Below are 24,964 nucleotides of genomic sequence, written 5' to 3'. Positions count from 1 at the left end.
GCAGCTGGGAAGGATGCAGGACAAGGTGCAGTAGTGTTGGAGGTTGTTCCGCCACCACGCCTCCAAAATGCTACTATTGGTTGTGACACACCTCTCTCCTCCACCCCCTCCTCTTTTTCTTCCTCCATGGCCTCTTCCAGTGCTCTGTCCTCAGAACCAGCGGTGCTCCGTAGGTGTTCCAAGGGCTACGCAAGTACGCAGGCAAAACGATGCCATGCCGTGCTTGCGCTGGTTTGTTTGGGGGACAGGAGCCACACTGGGGCGGATGTTTTGTCAGCTCTGCAGGGGCAGGCCGAGAGGTGGTTGATGCCACGCCAGCTTAAGCCAGGAATGGTGGTTTGTGACAATGGCACCAACCTCCTCTCCGCCCTCCGACAGGGACAACTGACCCATGTGCCCAGTGTAGCTCACGTCCTTAACCTGGTGGTGCAGCGGTTCTTGGGCAGGTACCCCGGCTTACAGGATGTCCTGAAGCAGGCCAGGAAAGTCTGTGTGCATTTCCGCTGATCATTTAATGCCTGTGCTCTGCTGGCAGAGCTCCAAAAGGAGTTGAACCTGCCCAAGAACCGCCTTATATGTGACATGCCCACCAGGTGGAACTCAACGTTGGCCATGCTGCAGCGGCTGCACACGCAGCAGAGGGCCATCAATGAGTACCTGTGCGACTACGGCACCAGGACAGGGTCAGGGGAGCTCGGTTTTTTTCTCACCACGCCAGTGGGGCATGATCAGGGATGCATGCACTGTCCTGTCACCGTTTGAGGAGGCCACAAGGATGGTGAGCAGTGACAGTGCATGCATCAGTGACACTGTACCTCTTGTCCACCTCTTGGAGCATACGCTGCGTGGAATAATGGACAGGGCACTTAAGGGAAAACAGAGGCAGGAAGAGGAGGACTTCCTTGCCTCTCAAGGCCCCCTTTATCCAGACAGTGTTCCTGCTGTGCCACCCATCACACAGGAAGAGGATGAGGAGGAGGAAGAGGATGAGGAGGATGATTGTGTCAGCATGGAGGTGGAGGCTGGCACTCAGCAGCAGCAGTCTTGTAGGGATGATTTACAGTCCCAAGAAACACGTGGACTTCTACGTGGCTGGGAGGAGGTAGCTGCGGATCATGTTGCCCTTAGTGACCCAGAGGACTCCGGACCGAATGCCTCAGCTAACCTACGCTGCATGGCCTCCCTGATCCTGCAAAGCCTGCGGAAGGATCCTCGTATTCTTCGGATCAAGGAGAGGGACCATTACTGGCTGGCCACTCTCCTTGATCCACGGTACAAGGGTAAGGTTGCCGACCTTATCTCGCCATCGCAGAGGGAGCAGAGGATGAGACATCTCCGGGAGGCCTTGCAGAAAGGTCTGTGCAGCGCGTTCCCAGAGACTGGTAGGTTACAAACTCCTGGTCCTGGACAACGTGTTGCTGAGGCATCGGTCAGAAGGAGCGGTGGAGAAGGTGGCCGTCTGATGCTTTCAGACAATTTTTTAGTCCGCAGCCCCAAGGTATGATCGGTTCCAGCAACCATCGCCAGCGTCTGATTTACATGGTGCAGGAATACCTAGGGGCAAGGTCAGACTTGGACACCTTTCCCACCGAAAATCCTCTGGCTTACTGGGTCTTGAGGATGGATCACTGGCCAGAGCTTGCACAGTATGCAATTGAGCTACTGGCCTGTCCTGCATCCAGCGTTCTTTCGGAACGCACCTTCAGTGCTGCTGATGGCTTTGTTACCGATCACAGGGTGCGCCTGTCCACCGAATCAGTTGATCGACTGACCTTCATCAAGATGAATCAGTCTTGGATCACCCACAGCTACCAAGCACCTGAAGCTGATGTAACCGAATAATTTTTTTTGAAATATCACATCCCTTCAAGACTGCCTATGCTGATGCTGAGTGACTGTCCTGTTATGTTGATTGTCTATCCTCTTCCTCCTCCGCTGATATGTTGGAAGAACATTTCTGGTTCTGGTTGATGCCACCAGCCCAATTTTTCTGCCCCTGTTTAACAGGGGCGTTTAATTACAATTTTTGATGCAATGCTTTGCAGTAGGGCTAATTCCTGCAATAAAACTAGAGTATATGGGAGAGGTTGCAGTGTGGTGGCACCAGCACCAGTGCCTAAAGCCCAATTTTTCTGCCCCTGTTTAACAGGGGCGTTTAATTACAATTTTTGATGCAATGCTTTGCAGCAGGGCTAATTCCTGCAATAAAACTACAGTATATAGGAGAGGTTGCAGTGTCGTGGCACCAGCACCAGTGCCTAAGGCCCAATTTTTCTGCCCCTGTTTAACAGGGACATGTAATTACAATTCTTGATATAATATTTCACAGGAGGGCCCATTCCTGTGCCCACCCAGAGTAACTGTGAGGACTTATAGTGTTGTGGCACCAGCACCACAACCACCAAAGGTCAATTTTTCTACCACTGTTCAACAATGGCATGTAATTACAATTCTTGATATAATCGTTCACAGCAGGGCGCTCCAGCGCCCACCCAGAGTCACTTTGAGGGCTTACAATGTTGTGGCAAAACCAACACCTTGTTACGCCATTTCTGCAGAGCATATAGGGCAGGCCCCTACTTTCAAACATCCAACTTACAAACATCTCCTACTTGCAAACGGAAGGGGACAACAGCAAGTGAGATGAAAAAAGATGGACGACAAAACAAATTATACAGGGGTGATAACCCTTCCCTATGTTTTCCAAAAAGCTTAAAAATAGTTTTATTGACTGGAGCTACACTTTAAAAATGTACGAGTTGATAATTACAAACAGATTCAACTTAACACAACAAACCTACACAGTCCCTGTCTTGTTTGCACCACCTGTATACTGCTGTTCTGAGTATATAGGGCCTGGAGGCCACACGCATTTCCTTTTTTTAATATGGGTACGGGGTTCCCCTTAATATGCGTACAAGACCCAAAGGGGCTGGTAATGGTCAGGGAGGGCTATCCATGCCATTTTTCTCAATGATTTTCAACCATATTGCAGGAACCAGATATAACATTAAAACCGCAAGCAGTTTTCAATGATGTTATTTCCGTTTAATGTCATTTTGTGCAGGGACTGTTCTAAACACGGGAAACACGTGGCACTTCACAGGCATACTACAGACACCCCCCAGGCACCATATTTAAAGGAATATTTCACTTTTTTTTTCACTTTAATCGTCATTAAAATCAGTGCTCCCGCCAAAACGGCCATTTTTAAAAACATTTTAGGCATTGACCCATGTCCCCTGGGGCAGGAGCCAGGTCCCCAAACCCTTTTTAGGACAGTATCTTGCATATTAGCCGTTAAACTTAGCACTTTTAATTTCGAACGTTCGAGTCCCATAGACTTCAATGGGGTTCTAAAGTTCGTACGAATTTGGGGTCCGTTCGAAAGTTCTGGTGCGAATCGAACCGGGGGGTGTTCGGCTCATCCCTAGTTGGGACACAAACTGTTAGATGCTAATGTCATCAACTCCAGCCACCTGTCGGTTGTGTAAATGAGTCTAGTCTGGCTTGTAAGAATTTTCCACAGATTGTTGGTTGTGCTAATTAACCCTGTGTTTATGTTTATGGTAATATCTATTGAATAGTCAATCAGTGAGCTAGGAGACAAAGTCTTACCCTGAAAAGTCTTATCTCGCAGACAACTAGTCTGGGTCAATGATTAGATAATTAGCTCATGCTAATTAGGTTAGGTTTTATTCTTCTACTGTATTATAAATACTTGTCTTTTTGGTTCTGATAAATCAGTCCATGTTGAGCAGCTAAGTAAGTGTCATCTTGTTTTGTGCTTGTGAGTGGTTGGAATATCTGATATCTATATTCAGACTTAGGAAGCGGTATACTGATGGAAGCACTCAATCGGAGTGTGGGATCGGTTCCGTCACACTATCCATTAAGATAAGCCTTCTGTGCGCAGCAGCCTCCCTAGGCCCCCTAATACTTGCCTGTGCCCCATCTCTATCCAGCGATGCGCACAAGTGCCTCAGCCATCCAGGAGTCTCCCTCCTGATTGGCTGAGACACGGCATTGTCACCATTGGCTCCCACTGTTGTCAAGCAAAGTCAGTAAGCCAATCAGGAGAGAGAGGACACAGGGAGCTGTGGCTTGGTTCGGGTGCCCCCATAGCATGCAACTTGCTGTGGGGGCACTTAACAGGAGGGAAGGGCCAGGAGCACAGATGAGGATCGGGGCTGCAAAGCAGAGGTAAGTATATGTTATTTTTAAAGAAAAAAATATTTTTTTATTATTATTAACCACTTCCCACCCGGCCAATGCATATATACGGCCGGGTGGGAGCCGTCTACTCCTGATAGGACGTTCGGGAACGTCATTCAGGAGTAGCGGGATCGCGCGCGCGCGTGCCCGCGCAGCGGCGCGATCCCGATGTGCTCGTGTCACCCGGACACGGCACATCTCAGATCGGCAGGAGGGCTCTGTGATTGGCCCTCCTGATCACATGACGGCCGTGTCCAATCACGGCCGTCATGTGATGTAAACAAACAGCCGGTTGCTAGGCAATCGGCTCTCCTCACACGGAAGTCACCGCTGAGGAGAGGAGAGCAGAACGCTGCAGCCGGCTGATGATCAGTGAGTATGGGGTGCTTTTTACAGCTTTTTACTCACTGATCATCAGTGTAGTGTAAACACACAACACACCACACAGTACAAACACAGTCCCCACATATGTCCCCAAAACACACATGTCCCCAAAACATACATGTCCCCAAATAATAAAAACACATGTCCCTAATAATAAAAACATGTCCCCCACATATGTCCCACTAAAATCACATGTCCCAATGATTATCTGCACACATATGTACGTGATCACCTGCACACATATGTACATGATCATTTGCGTACATATGTCCGTGATCACACAACCCAATTATTATACACTTAACGGAATTTTTTTTACCAAAAACATGTAGCAGAATACATTTTGGCTTAAATTTATGACAAAATTTGATTTTATTGGATTTCTTTTCAAATAGAAAAAAGAAAATATTGTTTTTTTTCCAAATTGCCGCTTTTTTTGCGCTTATATCGCAAAAAAAAAAAAACGGAGTCGTGAATAAATAACACCAAAATAAAGCTCTATTTGTGCGAACAAAATGATAACAATTTCATTTGGGTACAGTGTAGCATGACCGCGCAATTGTCACTGAAAGCGCTAGAGCGCTGAAAGCTGAAAATTGGGCTGGGAAGGAAGGGGGTGAAAGGGCCCTGTATTGTAGTGGTTAATAAATAACAATAAAATAATAAACACTCAAACCTGAACAAAAAAAATAAAATAATACTATTAACCACTAGGCATCTGTGCTATAGCCGAAAGACGTATTAGTGCCATCTGTCATCAGTGCCATGTATCAGTGCCACGTGTCATCAATCCCACCTATTAGTGCCATCTGTCATCAGTGCCACATGTCATACGTGCCACATATTAGTGTCACATGTCATACATGCCATGTATTAGTGTCATCAGAGCCATAGCAGTGTCATCAGTGCCACGTCAGTGTCATGTGTCGTCGTCCTGGTGCTCCAGGGCCTCCAAAAGTGTAATAGGTAATCAACAAGTTAGATGTGTAATTTATGCTCCTAGAACACGTGAAGGTGCTCCCTGCATGTTGGTCCTCTCTATGTGGCCCGGCTGTGAAAAAGTCCCACAGATTTGGTAATGTAATACTCAGGAGGAGTAGCAGAATATATTTTTGGGCGTCATTTGTAGTGGTCCTAGTAGTAGTATTAACATACTAACCCTAACAAAAAAGACATTAACCACTAGAGATCCGCGCTATAGCCGAATGACGGCTACAGCGCGGACCTGCTTTGCTGGGACTACGTCTATTGACATCGTCCCGTGCACGAGCGGCCTGCGTGCCCCCTGAGGGGCGTGCGCGGCGCACTCTGTGATCAGCGAGTCTATGAGACTCGCCTGATCACGGATCGGAGCAAGGGGTGGATCCTGACCCCTTACCACGTGATCAGCTGTAAGCCAATGACAGCTGATCATGTGACACAACAGAGCCAGTAATCGGCTATTTTTCCTCCTCGCGCTGACAGGAGAAAAAAAAAGCTGATCACCAGCGGCCGTGATTGGGATATCAGTCCCGATCCCGGCCAGCTTATCAGTGCCCACCTGCCCCCTGCCAGTGCCACCCATCAGTGCCCATAGTGCCACCCATCAGTGCCACCTATCAGTGCCCACAATCTGCCTCAACAACAGTGCTGCACCCCAGTGCCACATATCTGTGCCCATCAGTGTCATCTACCAGTGTCCAGCAGTGCCGCCCAGCAGTGCCACCTATCAGAGCCACCTATCAGTGCCACCTATCAGTGCCCATCAGTCCCATATATCTGTGCCACCCATCTGTGCCACCCATCAATGCCACCTTATCTGTGCCCATCAGTGCTGCCTTATCTGTGTCCATCTGTGCCCATCAGTACTGCCTTATCTGTGCCTATCGGTGCCACCTTATCTGTGCCTGTTAGTGCCGCCTTAACTGTGCCTTTCAGTGCCCACCAGTGCCGCCTCATCAGCGCATTTCAATGAAGGAGAAAAATGACTCGTTTGCAAAATTTTATAACAAACAAACAAAAATTTATAACAAAAATGTATAACAAACAAACAAAAATTTTATAACAAACTATGCATATAACAAACTATGAAACATGATTTTTTTTATTTTTTTTATTTTGCATCTTTTTTTGTTTGTTTAGCAAAAAATAAAACTCCCAGCTGTAATTAAATACCACCAAAAGAAAGCTCTATTTGTGGGAAAAAATATATAAAAATGTCATTTGGGTACAGTGTTGTATGGCCGCGCAATTGTCATTCAAAGTGCATCAGCTCTGAAAGCTGAAAATTGGTCTGGGCAGGAGGGGGGTTTAAGTGCCCAGTAAGCAAGTGGTTAAATAAAATATTAACCCATAACCCAAACTCCAGCCCCTAATCCTAATCTTAACCTAACTTTAAAGGGATTGTAAAGTAAAAAAAAAAAAAATTACAAACATGTTATACTTACCTCCAGTGTGCAGCTTGTTTTGCACAGAGTAGCCCCGAACCTGCTCTTCTGGGGTCCCTCGGTGGCTGTCTCTGCTTCCTCCCGTAGGTACTTCTCACGTTCATGCGAGCTGATGGAAAAACTGTAAAGCCTAAAAAACCTAGCAACAAATGATGCAACGGATGATAGTTTTCTCTATTGGCTAATAAAAAAATGGCAAAGCTCAAAAAGGCTGAATAAATGCGCCAAAACTGTGCATAAAAACATGTCAAAACAACGCCGGAAAAAAGTTTAAAGACGTTTACGCTCAGGTGTGACTGCAGCCTAAACAGGACAAATAGAGAGGGGGGATTTCCTTAACAGGGCCCCACAGACAGCAATTAAAACTGCCAGGGGTTCTAATCCCTCTTCACTCTATCCAAAAAAATTAATAAAAAAGTTTTGCCTTTTAGTTATGCTTTAATAGAACAAGCTGATGTTAGAAGCTGATTGGTTACTATGCACAGCTGCATCAGATTCTGTATGCACCAGTTTTAGTAAATCAGCCCCCCCGTGTATATACAGGAAAATGTATCATAGTGAGAACAGAAACACAGCGGAAAAACAAAGATACCAAATAGATATTAACGGGTCGGACTTTTAAGGCACGGAAGCAAATAACAAAGTAGAAAAAAAATATTTCTTTTATTGAAAAATACAATATCATAACAGTGTTCAAAACAATATAAAAATCATATGAAATGATATAATTTGTACATTGAGAACTTGTGCGTCGTGTCAAAATTACTCAACGCACATAGGAAAAATGTACAAATTAAAAATTTCATATGATTTTTATATTTTTTTTAACACTGTTATGATATTGTATTTTTCAATAAAAGAAAAAAATTTTCTGCTTTGCTTCCTTGCCTTAAAAGTCTGACCTGTTGATATCCATTTGGTATCTTCTTTGTTTTCCCTTGATACATTACGGATGTGGCACTGTGGGTGCTCCCTCCTTCCTATTTCTCAACAGAAACACACCCAAGAAGGAATTGTTGATTAGTATCCGGGAGGGTGACCTAGGTATCCCCGGATTCTGGAGGACAGTCCCCAATTTAAGGAAGCTGTCCCCGTCTGCAAGGAATCCCTCATTCCGGGTTGCCAACCCCCCATAACTTTGTTTACTGACAAAACATGGCTGACATAAAATTGCTGATGGAGCACATTTTTTCTTCTGACATCCTAAAATATGGCAGAAAAATAAATATTTAAACATTAGCAATACTCATACAATCTGCTGGCTTTCCAATTGAAAACTCAAAACAGAGTGACAGAACGTGAGCATTACTAGGATTACCGGGGACACCCTGGGATAAAACGATAACAAGTTTTGTGGCGTGTGTAACGCTGCAATGAACAGTATGCATGGCCAGATTTGACATAAAGGGACTTAAAGGGGGGGTGAATAATAAAATCTGTGCCTAGTCACTACATACACTGTACATGTATACCATAGTTCTTGTATCCACAAAATACTCCGAATTTTTGTGCTGCAGCTGATCAGAAATTATCATTTCTAAGAAAAAATTTACTTTTCCTGTGCATATGGCCTGGTATTGGTTCAAGGGAGGGGGCCGCTCGCTTGTTCCCCCAGCCCCTTTCCTGGCCTACTGGGCTGTATGCTCAGATAAGCGTCCAGCATGGATGTTGGGGGGGGGGGGGGGGGGGTGTTGGCACCCATGTCATTTTTTTCTTTATTTGCCCTCAAAATCCACACACAATCCGAAGGGCCTGGTATGGATTTGGGGGGGGGGGGGGGCAGAATGCCAGCATTCTTTTGTTTACATTCAACTGTTAGTGGGAAATACTGCTGACAGTTGTCATCAATTGTCATCAGAGTCATCAATTGTTAACCACTTGCGCACTGGGCACTTAAACCCCCTTCCTGCCCAGGCCAATGGTCAGCTTTCAGCGCTGTCATACTTTGAATGCCAATTGCGCGGTCATACTACACTGTACCCAAATAACATTTTTATAATTTTTTTTCACACAAATAGAACTTTCTTTTGGTGGTATTTAATCACCACTGGGATTTTTTATTTTTTGCTAAACAAAATAAAAAGACCAAAAATATTGAGAAACAAATAAAAAAACTAATAAGTGACACTGATGGGAGGCACTAATAGGTGGCACTGATAGGTAGCACTGATGGGCACTGATAGACACTGGTAGGTGACATTGATAGACCGCACTGATGATGAGGCACCGATGGGCACTGATTGGCACTAATAGGTGTCACTGGTGGGCACTGATAGGCAGCACTGATTATCACTGGTAGGTGTCACTAGTTGGCACAGATGAGTTAACGGCGGCTCTCCGTGTTTGGGACCAATGTTGTGTGCTGTTAGCGTGAGGAAAAAAATAGCCGATTACGAGCTCTGTTTACATCATGTGAGCAGCTGTCTTTGGCTGACAGCTGATCACGTGGTAAGACCCCTTTCACACTGGGGTGTTCTGCAGGCGCTATGGCGTTACAAATAGCGCCTGCAAACCACCCTAAAACAGCTGCTCCATTCACTCCAGTGTAAAAGCCTGAGGGCTTTCACACTGGAGCTGTGTGCTGGCAGGACATCAAAAAAAAGTCCTGCCCGCAGCTTCTTTGGAGTGGTAAAGGAGCGGTGAACTCACCGCTCCGCCACCGCTCCTTCCTATTGAAATCAGTGGGGCAGTGCTGTCATACTGCCAGCAAAACGCAGCTGCAACGGCATTTTGCAGGTGGATTTAACCCCTTTTCGGCCACTAGTGGGGGTTAAAACCGCCCCGCCAACAGCCGAATAACGCCACTAAAACGACGGTAAAACAGCACTAAAAATAGCGCCGCTTTACCACTGACGCCTGTGGCGGCACAGTGTGAAAAGGGTCTAAGGGGTCAGGATCGGCCCCTTACTCTGATCTATGATCAGTCGAGTCTCATTGACTCACTGATCACAGAGTGCGCCACACATGCCCGCAGGGGGCACCCAGGCAGCTCATGCATGGGAGGACATACATGGACGCCCTCCTGGAAATTAAGGCCCACGCTGTAGCCATCTTTCGACTATAATGCGAGTGCAAAAAAGTTAAGGACGTTGCGGCATTCCACTCCTTAACAACCCACTATTCACAGGAGAGGAGGGGAGGAACTGGAGGAGGGAAATATGTAAAATCTAGAAAAAAGACCGTTGGATTTGCATTGATTAGAACATAGTATTGCGACCTCAATCCGATCCTTCTAAAGTCTATGAAGATTAAATTCACACTGCTGTAAACCCGCACAGGACCCTTTTTCTTTTTTTTGATCGGATCAGGACTGGACCACATAAATGTGAACATCCTTTATTGAAAACAATGTTTTTTTCAGATGACATGCAAATCTATGCCTTTCAGATTGGACCAAATCCGCATAGAATCCGCCTCATTGTTAACAGGGAGAGGATAAGCACCTTTGGTGTTACTTTTTCTTTTGCACTCCTGTGACCCATATTCAGCCGACAGCAGGCTAAAGTCCACTGTCAGCTGACATCACTCAGCCAGTCCAGGCTCTGGAGGGATCCTGAATTTAATATTGGTATTCATCAAGAGCCAGCTTCTGCCCCATCCACAGCACAGGCCAGCGCTCCACTGAGTGCTGGAGGTGCAAAGCAGAGAACCGGTGACTGATAGTCACTAGCTCTCTGTTCACTGAGGGATCAGCAGTCTTTGATCACTCAGTTCTCAGACTAGAGGCTGCAGGGGACAGATGTAGCATTGGACCATGTGTTTGTTAGTTTTTTTAAATCCCATACTTCTCTTTTAAAAAACTTCTTCTTTAAACCCTGAAACTGTTGAGACAATGAACACCTTGGTCATGACTAAGTAATGTACAATGTAATGGGGTAGCTGGTTCACTCAGAATCCGTTACAGCTGTGCATGGTAGCCAACCAGCTTCTAACCTCAGTTTGTTCAATTAAAGGGGTTGTAAAGGCTTGTGTTTTTTCACCTTATTGCATCCTATGCATTAAGGAGGGGATTGAGCTAACGGACTATTACGGTACATGTGAGGAATACAGACAACAAAGTAATATAGCACAGATAAAATGCAAACAAAGTTTATTTAGACAGTAAAATCAATTTACAGCAATTAAGTTGGTACACATGGTGACGTAATTCAACTAGTTTCGCTCCAAAATGAGCTTCTTCAAGAAATACATACGTCTGTGAAAAAACATAATTGCAATACAACAAATGAGAATTCATTTGGAAACATATAGCAAGGTGTAATGGGAAGGAGACAATATATACATAAGAGATGGTTCTTACCCCCAGCAGTGCACTGACGCAATGCTTAAAGGCCCCCGAAAAGGTCTCCACCGGCGACTGGGGGAGGTATTGAGATCAGACAGAGCGGCATCTGGGTGAGAAGATATAATAATTGTAAATTAGAACAACCTGGTCCTGACGTAGTCTGATGGAACAGGGGGTGGGGTCAACCAGTCGATATGTCCCCGGAGTTATCCTGGGCATATGTGCACCCGAGTGAAGTGGTATGTGTGGGTGGAGTACTAATACTCAGTGATATAAAGATATCGAGATATCGAAAATGGACCCAAGAAAGCCAGGGAGAAAAAGAGTAGTGGGAAAGAGAACCAAGGAAGGGAGAAAAAGAGGGAAGGGGAAAACAAAGGGGAACAACCGAGGATATGGGCTGAATGGCGGTGCACAGACAGGGGAAAAGGACCAAATCAGGAACAAACGGAAAGGGGGACAGAGGAAGACAATAGGGGAGGGCAGGGGATATGTGGGGGAAGAGGGAGGGACAAAGGGGATTAGGGAATGGGAAATGGATGAGGGGAGAAATTGGGGGAAGGAAGAGAGGAGGGGGGTAGGCAAGGGGAAGAGGGAAGTGAGGAAAAGAGGGGGGAGGAGGAGGAGAAAACGAAAAGAAGGGAGAGGGGGGGGAGGAAAGGAAAAAGAGGGAGGGCAAAAAAGGGGAAATCAAGATGCTGAGAAAAGTGGGGGCGAAGGAGGTGAGGGAAGGGGAAAAAGAAAGACCAGCAGAGAAAGAAGAGAGAGATAATGAAGTTGGACAACCAAAGAGGCAATATGGAATAATGTGAAGAGCTAAGCAGCCAGGGCTGCAATTAAATAAAATGAAACCGAGTGCGGAGAAGAGGGGTGACGGTGATTCCGAGGTACATGACCAACAAAATTAGTGCAAGTAGTGTCCACGATTATCATGACCGGGAACACCAGTGACACAGCAAACTGTAACTGCAAAATCAAGTAAGAGAATATGTGGTGCAAGGAAGGGCAAGATGCAGGTAAAAGTGCAAGATGTGATGTGTTACCGGGTGTAAGTGATGAAATAGATGAAAAAAGTGAGGGTGCATAGGGAGGTGTAGTTACTGTATGACCTACCGAATGGGTATAAAAACAATGTAGGACCCCGTGGGAAGGCAACTTGACCAGTGTGTTAAGGCCAGTAAAGTAGCCCGTGTTGCTGGCAGCTATGGGGTGTGGGAGTGGTACTCCAATGGACGTTTCCAAATGTAAAGCGAATGGTACTCATATAACAGTGATATGATCTGTTGATAGTAGTCTGCAAAGGAGAAATAAAAATAGAATAATATATGAAGTGTGAATGGGTGGTGTGAGTAGTGACCTGCCTCCCATCCACACTTCGTATATTACTCTATTTTTATTTCTCCTTTGCAGACTATCCAAAGTTAAAACTACAAGGGCTGAAGAATGGAAAGTTGAAAAAAATGACTGAAGGTCCCCTTTAAGCAGAGTAAAAGTACAAATATCTTACTAGTCCTTTTTATAAAAATGCACATAGATGTGAACCAGCCACATAGTAACGAATGAGATTGCTACCTACATTTTGTGTGACAATCTACTAGTGTGTAGCCAGCCTTATACAAGTCTTCATGGGGCTTTAATATAGCATCAGGGTGGTAGGGAAGCGAGAGAATGTAAGCACTGACTGTTTATACTGCCTTCTGTATAAAGAACCTGTTACTTTGTCTAGTATTAGATGGGCAGTAACTATAGGAAAATCGTTGGGGTCTGCTGCCCTCTTGAGGTTGGAAGCAGTAGTTTAGAAATTGTCTCTAATTACTGCAAACAAGTACAGTATGCACTTTAAATAAACTCAAAAACAAAAATGTTATTTAATTGCAGCTTAGCAGTCCTTAGAAGCAGTGACTACATTTGTTTTCTTTCTTTCTTTTTAGGCTTTCTTTCCTTTATTTTTATTGGCGATACTGTGAATTACCCACTTTATGGGTTATTCACAGAACTAAAAACACATTCTTTTCTCTTTAGCTCCATTACATGTGTAGCGGCCATAACCCTTGCAGGCCGGCCTTGACATATTGGGCTTACCAGTTACCTCCTCTTGGCCTGCCCTTCCATGTCTAGGGGTTCCCAGGATTGATACCCAAGGGCTTGAACGCTGACACGGATAAAGTCCTTTTTTTTTTTTTAAAGGTTTTATTTTGCGGTAGTAACATCCAATAACACAGTCTCTCATGTGAACAGAGGGCACGGGTGAAGAACTCAGGCACCTTGAACTGCAAGTCTAGCAAAGTCTCTAATTCCACCCAGAGAGTAGCCACTCGCAGCTGGGTACTTCAAGGCTGAACAGATCTCTAGCCAGAGATCATGGCAGTCAGCACGTTGACTCAAAACTTGAAACAATCCTATGAACGTGTACAAGTTGTAGCTAAGGGTGAACAGGAAAAAAATTTCTCAGTACCTGGAACGTTCTCTGTCTCTTCAATGGTACTGGAAAAAAACGTGAATTCGTCAATGTCCTTCCCAACTCGGTAACCAGGCACTTCTCAGGATGCCACTTGTCGGCCCTCCTCCGAAGAGTCCTCCCCCGGTCACTTCCATGAGCTGTGGCACCTCTCCAAGCCGAGAGCACACCCGGATACCTTGAATCCTCAGTTACTGTGCCTCGGACCAGCAGGTTCCAAGACTCGGGAACAGACGGATCCCCACCTCAGATCAGGCGGGTCTACTGGGGGCATCCAACAGGATCATGTTGCGGGATGTCGAACACCCCGTGACCGGGACCCCTCACGGGGCTACCCCAGTCCTGGAACCAAAACAGACCACACGGCCTCACGAACTCCTCTCCCCGAAACACGTGACCCACACATCTTAAGTACCCCCTCCCAGACTCCTCAGCGGGGCCCGGTACTCCCACTGATTGGTTCCGAGAAGGTTGATACTCAAAACGTCCAACCAGGCCTGGTTCTGGCCTGTCATGTGCACCTCACTGCTCACATGACCAGGCAGAACTTCCAACACAGCCCGGCCAGACTGATGTCAAGGCCAACCTACGTAATTAACCCTCAGAACCCCTACTGTTCTGAAGCAAAAACTAAATTTACATGCGTATGACATTTTGTCCAAAATTTCATCCGCTACACATGAGTGGAGGGGATTCGTATTTTATAGGAGATGCCTTGGAAGGTATATTTCCCCCTTGTCCACGTCACCAGCTTTCAAAATCCTGCACTATAGTAAGTGGTTCACAGTGTTTGTGCACATGTGCATAGCTCCCAACTGTCCCTGATTTCGAGGGACTCTCCCTGATTTGGAACAATGTCCCTCCATCGCTCTTTCCTCCTCACGTGTCCCTCACTTTGGTCTGATCTATATTGTATATAAAATGCACTTTTTATATTTCAAAAAGTGTTTCACAGTGCTAAACCTTTTATTCACTTTCTAAATTGCTACATTTTGTAAATTTCAAAAGCTAGTATAAAGGAATAGTTGTAAAAAGAAGCACTTGTGGGTTCAACTAATAATAATATAATTCTCCTTTTAAGGTGGTGTGTCCTATGCCTACATACTTTTGCTGATAATTGTCCTTCGTTCCCATCTCAAAAAGTTGGAAACTCATCTGCACATGTGCTGCAAGTGTGCATCTGTTCTGCTCATGCACTGCATCTTGCTGCATGTGAATACCTTTGGGGACACACTGCCTCCTGGGATAGGCATAATGTAGCAATCCCAGAATACAGTGGAGCATGACCACTTCTTTCCTGGCACCAACGTGGCAGCATACTTCCACATGTGTGCTGCCAAGAATTAGCTCCAGGGAAGGAATTTTACTGTAAGTATTTGAACAAATTTTCCATTTTCATGTCACTGACACAAAAGGAGTAGTTGTGTTGGGGTAGATTTACAGTGCCTTGCGAAAGTATTCGGCCCCCTTGAACTTTTCAACCTTTTGCCACATTTCAGGCTTCAAACATAAAGATATAAAATTTTAATTTTTTGTGAAGAATCACCAACAAGTGGGACACAATTGTGAAGTGGAACGAAATCTATTGGATATTTTAAACTTTTTTAGCAAATAAAAAACTGAAAAGTGGTGTGTGCAAAATTATTCGGCCCCTTTACTTTCAGTGCAGCAAACTCACTCCAGAAGTTCAGCGAGGCTCTCTGAATGATCCAATGTTGTCCTAAATGACTGATGGTGATAAATAGAATCCACCTGTGTGTAATCAAGTCTCTGTATAAATGCACCTGGTCTGTGATAGTCTCAGGGTTCTGTTGAAAGCGCAGAGAGCATCATGAAGACCAAGGAACACACCAGGCAGGTCCGTAATACTGTTGTGGAGAAGTTTAAAGCCGGATTTGGATACAAAAAGATTTCCTAAGCTTTAAACATCCCAAGGAGCACTGTGCAAGCGATCATTTTGAAATGGAAGGAGTATCAGACCACTGCAAATCTACCAAGACCTGGCCGTCCCTCTAAACTTTCAGCTCAGACAAGGAGAAGACTGATCCGAGATGCAGCCAAGAGGCCCATGATCACTCCGGATGAACTGCAGAGAACTACAGCTGAGGTGGGAGAGTCTGTCCATAGGACAACAATTAGTCGTACACTGCACAAATCTGGCCTTTATGGAAGAGGGGCAAGAAGAAAGCCATTTCTCAAAGATATCCATAAAAATTCTCGTCTAAAGTTTGCCAAAAGCCACCTGGGAGACACACCAAACATGTGGAAGAAGGTGCTCTGGTCAGATGAAACCAAAATCGAACTTTTTGCCCACAATGCAAAACGATATGTTTGGCGTAAAAGCAACACAGCTCATCACCCTCAACACACCATTCCCACTGTCAAACATGGTGGTGGCAGCATCATGGTTTGGGCCTGCTTTTCTTCAGCAGGGACAGGGAAGATGGTTAAAATTGAGGGGAAGATGGATGCAGCCAAATACAGGACCATTCTGGATGAAAACCTGTTGGAGTCTGCAAAAGACCTGAAACTGGGACGGAGATTTATCTTCCAACAAGACAATGATCCCAAACATACAGCAAAATCTACAAAGGAATAGTTCACAAATAAACGTATCCAGGTGTTAGAATGGCCAAGTCAAAGTCCAGACCTGAATCCAATCGAGAATCTGTGGAAAGAGCTGAAAACTGCTGTTCACAAACGCTCTCCATCCAAACTCGCTGAGCTCGAGCTGTTTTGCAAGGAAGAATGGGCAAGAATTTCAGTCTCTCGATGTGCAAAACTGATAGAGACATACCCCAAGCGACTTGCAGCTGTAATCGCAGCAAAAGGTGGCTCTACAAAGTATTAACGCAAGGGGGCCCAATAATTTTGCACGCCCCACTTTTCATTTTTTTATTAGTTAAAAAAAGTTTCAAAAATCCAATAGATTTCGTTCCACTTCACAATTGTGTCCCACTTGTTGGTGATTCTTCACAAAAAATAAAAATTCTATATCTTTATGTTTGAAGCCTGAAATGTGGCAAAAGGTTGAAAAGTTCAAGGGGGCCGAATACTTTCGCAAGGCACTGTATATCTGTGTCTAAATATCAGTTTCCTCTGAAGCCTGATCTGCATTTGGATCACACTTCAGAAGCTACTGTAGGTGGGGAGGAAGCCATGCAATGTCTCCTCACTGCCTATTTTAACAAACGTGCCACAGCCGTGTACATTGCACACGATTGAAGAGGGTTTTCCATTTGCTAGTGTTTGGTGTAAACTTTGCTGTGGGTGCGAAGTATTGCAACGACAGCATGTAACCCCTATCCGCTGCATATTGCAATTTGGGGGCGGGGTGGCAGATGGCAGAGATGCACATTTTTGCAGCCCTCCGACTGCACGTTGATATTGAGGTTTACGGATTGCAGCGTCAGAGGCAGTCTCCGCGGCCCTGGGTCACCTGTGCCCGGTCTTAACCCCCTGATCACCCACCTCTTGGCACACCATGAACATCTTCAGATTCAACGGGGACTTGTCCTATCTGCCAGCCATCATCATCCTATTGCTGAAGATCTGGAAGAGCCGATCCTGTGTCGATATTTATGGAAAGTCAGCTTCTGTTTGCCCTGGTGTTTACCACTCGGTACCTTTGATCTCTTCAATTCATTCCTTTCACTCTACAACACTTTTATGGAGTTGATCTACTTGGTTGGGTATATGCAACAGTTTATCTCATATACATGAAGTTCAAGGCTGCCTATGATGGAAATCATGACACATTCAAAGTAAATTTCTCATCGTTCCTGTTGGTGGATTGTCTGTCTTTGTCAATCATGACTTCTCTCCCCTTGAGATCATATGGACCTTTTTTTATTTAGCTGGAGTCTGTGGCCATCTTGCCTCAACTCTTCATGACTAGTAAAACAGGTGAAGCGGAGACAATCACTACTCATTATTTATTCTTCTTGGGCTTGTACCGTGCCTTGTATCTCCATCTGGATTTGTCATTACGCTTTTAAAGACTTCTTTGACCCGATTGCCATTGTTACAGGCATGGTACAGACCATCCTGTCATCCTGTATTGTGACTTCTTTTACTGACGAAATTACTAAAGGGGAAGAAGCTGGGTTTTCCAGCATAAGTGGCAAAGATTGGGACCAGCAGCTGTCCTCCACACCACTTGGACAGAACAATTCTTTGAGCAAAGTCATAGGATGCATGACGCAGAGTCAAATAGAATACTTTTTATATACAGAACTGCCTTCTTTGCTGCCGGAGAGGCACAGAATAAAGTGGCATGATGGCCTTTCCAACAGCAAATTGGCTTCTCAAGATGAATCTGACCAACCAGCTGATTTGATTTATGCATCTTGCCTTCCTTGTTTTTTTTTTTTTTTTTTTTTAATGATGTATAAAGATTTTTTTACATGAAAACCGTATACTGTAATAATAGATCCATTGCACAGTTTCAGTTCCGTGGCTGTGAAAGTGACTTTTTGGTGAGTTCAAAACTAGGTTCAAATGCAAGGTTCTCTCCCCCCTCTCCAAAGGCTTGGTTTTTCAAAAGTTGTTTAATTTTACATTTTTGGTTGTTTGTAGTCTGTTTTCTTCAAACAAACCCAAAGAAATCCCAATATCCAAGTCATTCCACTATTAATTTATTCCACTTCTTATTCTGAAATCAGCACATCTGTCAAGGACTAATTTCCAGTGCTTTTCCATCCATTTAAGTCACCTTGATTAAATATGTTTGCAAATAAAGCATGTGGATCACAGAGAAAAAAAAAAAAAAGAAATCAAGCCTTATGCCCCGTACACACGGTGAGACTTTACGATGGAAAATGTGCGATCAGAGCTTATTGTCGGAAATTCCGACCATGTGTGGGCTCCATCTGACTTTTTCCATCGAAATCTCCGACACACAAAGTTTGGGAGCTGGATCTAAAATTTTCCCACAACAAAATTCGATTGCCTAAATTCCAATCATGTGTAGACAATAACGATGCACAAAGAATGCTCAGAATAAATTACGAGACGGAAGCGCTCGGTCTGGTAAAACTAGCGTTCATAATGGATATAGCACATTCGTCACGCTGCAATGTTAGAAATTGTTTAATGCAGCGCATTCTCTTTTTCTTTATAATGTTAGAAGAATGAAGTTTTGCTGCTCATATTCACACAGACTTCTCAAACTTTTTTCTTTATTATTTCTCGTGATTTCATGAATATAATATTTTTATTCGTCAGATCTCCCAATTTTTTTTTTATGTTTTAATATTTTTAATTTGTTTGTTTTTTTATCAAGATCTCCTGTTGTATTTTTTTTTTTTTTTGGTGATCTCCCTATTTTTTTTTGTGTGTGTTTTGTGTGTCAAGTTACCACAACACCATTATTATCTTTTTATTTTATTTTTTAATCTCGAGGAGGTTGTTTGGTGTTGGTGTCCTTTGTTAATTTGACTTTGTATTTTTGAAATGTACCTGCCTACTCACAAATAAACTGTCCTTTTTGAAGTAAAACACATAGGCAAGTATTTCTTTTTCACAAAAAAACCCTTTATTAGGGATCATAACCAAATAAAGAGGAAGGCAATGCTGGAGAAACTGCTGAAATTGGCGAAGCCTTTGGCCCCCAGGGCACACATCAACTCTTTTAAGGCAAAATTGGTGGCCTGAGGAGTCCATATATAAGGGAGTACAACATGGGCGTCCGCAGCAGGGGGCAAGGGGGGTCAAGTGCCCCCCCCTGGAATCCCCAAGGTGTTGCCGCCGCCGCCATGCTGCATCCTCCGCTCTCTCCTCTGGATCACAGCGCTGGATGACTGTGTTCGATGGCCGCTCTTTAACACAGTCCTGCCCCCTCCAGACCAGCTTGTGTGATAGTAGAGAGAATCACATTCTGCCTATCACATGAGCCGGTCTGGGGGCGTGGGACTGTGTTACAGAGCGGCCGCCGAACCCAGCCATCCAGCGCTGTGATCCAGAGGAGTAGATGCCTATCCGTGCCACAGTGCCTGGATAGGAGGATCGGGGGGGGGGGCTGCAGTGCTCTCCACCACCGCACTCTCCTGCCCCCCCCTCCCCAGTTCTCTCCTCCACCACCACACTCTCCTGCCCCCCCAATGCTCTCCTCCACCACCGCACTCTCCTGCCCCCCCTCCCCAGTGCTCTCCTCCACCACCACACTCTCCTGCCCCCCCAGTGCTCTCCTCCACCACCACACTCTCCTGCCCCCCCAGTGCTCTCCTCCACCACCGCACTATCCTGCCCCCCCTCCCCAGTGCTCTCCTCCACCACCACACTCTCCTGCCCCCCCCCAGTGCTCTCCTCCACCACCACACTCTCCTGCCCCCCCCCCCCCGTGCTCTCCTCCACCACCACACTCTCCTGCCCCCCTTTCTTTTTATCTTGATGAAAACAGCCTATACAGTAACATCATGAGATCAAAATATGGCCACAACAGATGTATTGCAATGTAAAAAGATGTACATTCTCTAGGCTATATGGGCATGGAACACAGCCGCCAGAGTAACTTCCAATACAAAGTGAAGATGAATTATCTGTTATATAACACATATGTATTACCAGTGGAAAGATTTTCATGAGATTGTCGAAAAGGGGCGGAGCATGAGTAGCCTTGAAATGATGCCCCCCCTTGGAAAAAGTTCTGTGGACGCACATGCCTAAGACCCCTTTCACACTGGGGCACTTTGCAGGCGCTACAGTGCTAAAAATAGCACCTGCAAAGTGCCCTGAAAGAGTTGCTGCTGTGTCTCCAATGTGAAAGCCTGGGGCTTTCACACTGGAGCGGTGCCCTGGCAGGACAGTAAAAAAAAAAGTCCTGCTAGCAGCATCTTTGGAGCAGTGAAGGAGCGTTGTACCATAGTTGCCAACATTGTAAAAAAAAATTCTGGGACACTTTTTTGGCTGTAGGCGGAGTTGTATTATAATTAGGGGTGGGGCATGTGGTTATAGGTGTGGCATGGGAAAAGGGGAAAATGTGGTGCGAAATATGGGCGTGGTTTACGTAAAATAGGGGGTGTGGCTTACATGGTCGTGGCTCAAAGGGGTATGGTTAGAGTCTGAGATGAATGTGGGGTGGAGAGGGAAAGGGAGGGGGGTGGAGGGATGGCAGCCCCAGATCCTACACCACAATAGCAATATGTGTTTTCCAGAGTTTGACAATCGGCAGATAAAGATACTCCAAATACCTGGTGTTAGCGCTTCAATCATCCTGGCACTATGATTGTTATGGTGTCAGGATGATTGAAGCGCATTATTTCTATTATTACATCATTACACTCACCATAATGCAGAATCAGTGGGAGCCATGAGCGTGTCACTAGCCACGTTGCCTGCCACCAGATGCCATCAGCTGCCCCCAGCAGAGTCCCTCCTTACATCAGGTGCCCCATCAGAGCAGCCTTCCTCACATCTGTGTCTCTATCAGCGGAGCCCCTCCTTACATCTGGTGTCCCCATCAGTCCTCCTTACATCTGGTGTCCCCATCAGTCCTCCTTACATCTGGTGTTACCATCAGTCCTCCTAACATCTGGTGTCCCCATCAGTCCTCCGTACATCTGGTGCCCCTCTGACATCCAGACTGCCCCCTCTCTGACATCCAGACTGCCCCCTCTCTGACATCCAGACTGGCCCCCCTCTGACATCCAGACTGGCCCCCCTCTGACATCCAGACTGGCCCCCCTCTGACATCCAGACTGGCCCCCCTCTGACATCCAGACTGGCCCCCCTCTGACATCCAGACTGGCCCCCCTCTGACATCCAGACTGGCCCCCCTCTGACATCCAGACTGGCCCCCCTCTGACATCCAGACTGGCCCCTCTCTGACATCCAGACTGGCCCCTCTCTGACATCCAGACTGGCCCCTCTCTGACATCCAGACTGGCCCCTCTCTGACATCCAGACTGGCCCCTCTCTGACATCCAGACTGGCCCCTCTCTGACATCCAGACTGGCCCCTCTCTGACATCCAGACTGGCCCCTCTCTGACATCCAGACTGGCCCCTCTCTGACATCCAGACTGGCCCCTCTCTGACATCCAGACTGGCCCCCCCTCTGACATCCAGACTGGCCCCCCGACATCTAGACTGCCCCTGACATCCAGACTGGCCCCCCTCTGACATCCAGACTGGTCCCCCCTTTGACATCCAGACTGCCCCTGACACCCAGACTGGCCCCCCGACATCTAGACTGCCCCCGACATCCAGACTGGCATGGCAGCCGGCGGTGAAAAATCCCGAATAACCAAATTTCCCGGGACAAAATTAAATCGGGACAAGGGTCCTAATCCGGGAGTGTCCTGGGAAATATGGGACAGTTGGCAACTATGAATATTCCTTTATATTGGGCTTTGGAATGTACAAATGCAGCAATTTAGAAATCAGATAAAAGGTTTAGCGCTGGAAAACACTTTTTGATAGATAAACAGTGCATTTTATATACAACTATATAGATCAGAGCAAAATGAGGGACAAATAAGTGGAAAGGGGGACATTGTTCCAAATCCGAGATAGTAGTTATGTTTACAGTGAGAAGGGGGAAAGCGGACATCTTTTTACACCCACCGGAGTTTTGCATGTTACACTTATTTTTAACAGTACAGTGAGTTTATATAGTGAAATACAGTACTTAGAACTCCATCTGACTGATCAGATGTTGAATTTTAAAAGCAGCGGCAAGCCTGCCTATCTCACAGGTTTGCTAATCTGACAGAAGATCGCTGCTTTTAAAATAAAACATCTAAACATTCAGACAGAATTCTAAGTATTGTATTTCACTATATAAACTCACTTTACTGGTAAAAAATACGTGTAAAATGCAAAACTCCTGTGGGTGTAACAAGATGTCCGCTTTCCCCCTTCTCAGTGTATGCTTAGTAAGGAATTACTGTAGAGGAGTGCGGGGTTACACATTCTGACCAGTCGCCTAATCAGACTAAACTCCGGCGGAAGTGGGGACGTGTGGCGGAAATGAAGACAGACACGGCTGTCAGCCTGGACGGAAGTGGGGAATGAGTTGCGGGGAAGAGGGCGGGGATATGAGTTACAGTGTAGGGGAGGAAGAATTTGAAGTGAGTATAGTGCAGAGATAGCAGACTGACAGGACGATGGCGAATAGGGCTCGAAGCTTTCTGCGGAGCTGGGTACAGCGCCTTCACACCCCGCTCACCCGGTCCACCGGCAGGAGCTACTCCAGGGCTGCACAGGGCGAGGTGAGCGGGCTCGGTGTGGGTGTCCTTGTCATGGGTTGTAGAGAGTGTACTGGAGATGTGAGGGAGCTCCAAACACTACATCCTATCATCACCGGATCCCCCTCATTATACTACTGAGAGGACTGGCTGATATGTATAGGGATTAACCCCTTCACCTCCACAAGGTTTACCCCCATTCATGGCATTTATTGCTGTTCAGCACTGCACTACTTTATATGACAATTGAGCGGTCATGCTACACCGTACACACATTACATTTGTATTTTTTTCACACAAATGGAGCTTTATTATGGTGGTATTTAATCACCTCCTGCATTTTTATTTCTTTGCAATACGAATAAAACACCCCCCCCCCCAAAAAAAAATAAAATTGTGTGTGTGTGGAATTTAACAATCTTGTAGTAAATTTGGGCCAAAATGTATCCTGTTATATGTCTTTGGTTGAAAAAAAATAAAGAAAACCCTAATAAGTGTATATTGGTTTGTGTGAAATGAATGGTGAAAACCAAATGGTGTGTGTGTGTGTGTGTGTGTGTGTGTGTGTGTGTGTGTGTGTGTGTGTGTGTGTGTTTATACATATCCAACTAATTATGATGTGTATATATCTGAAAAATGATCAATACTGATGGCTTATCTCACTTCTTGGGGCCAGAAAATGTCAGGACAGTAGTGACCCCTTTTTGGACAGTAGACAGTCCAGGGTATTTAGTAAGAGGCATGGCGAGTGTTTTGAAATTGTAATTTATTTTTGTGGAAAATGAAGAAATGGGGGGGGGCGGGAATGTGTTTTCACTTTTATTTTTTATATATTTTTTCTACATATTTTATCCAGTGCTGTACAGCTTTGTCATATAACTGGTGTGGCAGTGATCAGGCTCACTAACAGAGTGGGTTTTTTTTTTTGTCTTCCCTTTTTTATTTTTAGTTTTATTTTTTCAGTGTGACAATTACTTTGTGATTGCTATCCTTAAAGTGGAGGACCACCCTAAAAAAAAAAAAAAAAAAAAAAAAAAAAATGGCATTAATATTCTGTAAAAAAATAAATATTTTTTTAACTTGCCAGAAACTCTTGTTGCAAGGCAGTCTTCCTACTCTGCGGTGATCTTCAGTCTTTTCTCCTCCTCGCGTTGTCTTCTGGGGAATGGGGCACGCTGTGTTCTGGGAACTGTGTGTGTCCCAGAACACAGCGCACCCCATTCACAAAGAGCTGCGCGCATGCACAGTAGGTAACGGGCAGTGAAGCCACAAGTCTCCACTGCCTGTTTCCCTTAGTGATGATAGCAGCACCAGGACACAATATGAGGCACGACATCATGGGCGCCCTGGATAGGCTTCAATCCCCCCGCATCGCTGGACCCTGGGACAGGCAAGTGTCCTTATTAAAAGTCGGGAGCTACAGTGTTTGTACCTGCTGACTTAAAAAAAAAAAAAAAAATTCAGCTGAAACACCCCTTTTAAATAAGGCAGTTTTTGTTGGCATGAGCAGTCATTTTTTTTTCAATATTTTCACAATTTCTGCCAGAGTATAAAAACTTTTGAGCACAACTGTGTGTGTGTATATTTTAGGGTTGCACCGATGCCACTTTTTTTTTTTTAAGACTGAGCACAAGTACTGATACTTGCTGATGCTGCCCCCCCCCCCCTTTTTTTTTTTTATTTTTTTTTTTATTTTATTGTTACAATTTTACCTCTTGCATATTTATTACAATTCTTTATTTATTATCAGCCCTGTGGGGGGGGGGGGGGGGGGGCTTTGGTGAATCCCTTTTGAGACACAGAAAGGGACTGGGGACAGAGATTCCCCTGTCCCTTTCTATTTTATATATGAGATTATGCCAGAGACACTAGGTGGCACTAGTCAACTACCCATAAAGCCCCATACACACTATCAGATTATCTGCTGAGTTTTTCCTTCAGATTTACCAAAACCATGTAGTAGAAGGGTCTGCCTGATTGCATACACATTGAAACTCCTAAGGTTTGTCC

At 45.3% G+C, this 24,964-nt stretch overlaps 1 protein-coding gene and 1 pseudogene across 3 annotated transcripts in view; both read left to right on the top strand.

Moving 5' to 3' along the window:
* The first annotated feature begins 17,252 nt into the window (after positions 1-17,252).
* LOC143998370 (ER lumen protein-retaining receptor 2 pseudogene) lies at positions 17,253-17,888 on the top strand (annotated as a pseudogene).
* Positions 17,889-22,810: 4,922 nt separating this feature from the next.
* The window catches only part of RMDN1 (regulator of microtubule dynamics 1), a 47,239-nt gene continuing 45,085 nt past the window's right edge, over positions 22,811-24,964 (top strand). For 2 of the 3 annotated variants that reach the window (XM_077492981.1, XM_077492980.1), the window contains exon 1: positions 22,812-22,978. In XM_077492981.1, coding sequence (XP_077349107.1) covers positions 22,874-22,978 — 105 coding nt within the window. In that variant the 5' untranslated portion in view covers positions 22,812-22,873. Of the gene's footprint in view, positions 22,979-24,964 lie in introns of all 3 variants that reach the window. The other variant, XM_077492982.1, reaches the window with a different exon arrangement.

Source organism: Lithobates pipiens, unplaced genomic scaffold, assembly GCF_037356315.1.
Source record: "Lithobates pipiens isolate NorthernLeopardFrog02 unplaced genomic scaffold, aLitPip1_a1.2 Scaffold_19, whole genome shotgun sequence".
Lineage (NCBI taxonomy): Eukaryota > Metazoa > Chordata > Amphibia > Anura > Ranidae > Lithobates > Lithobates pipiens.
The sequence above is the reverse complement of the archived record's forward strand: the minus strand, read 5'-3'. Positions and strand labels throughout refer to the sequence as shown.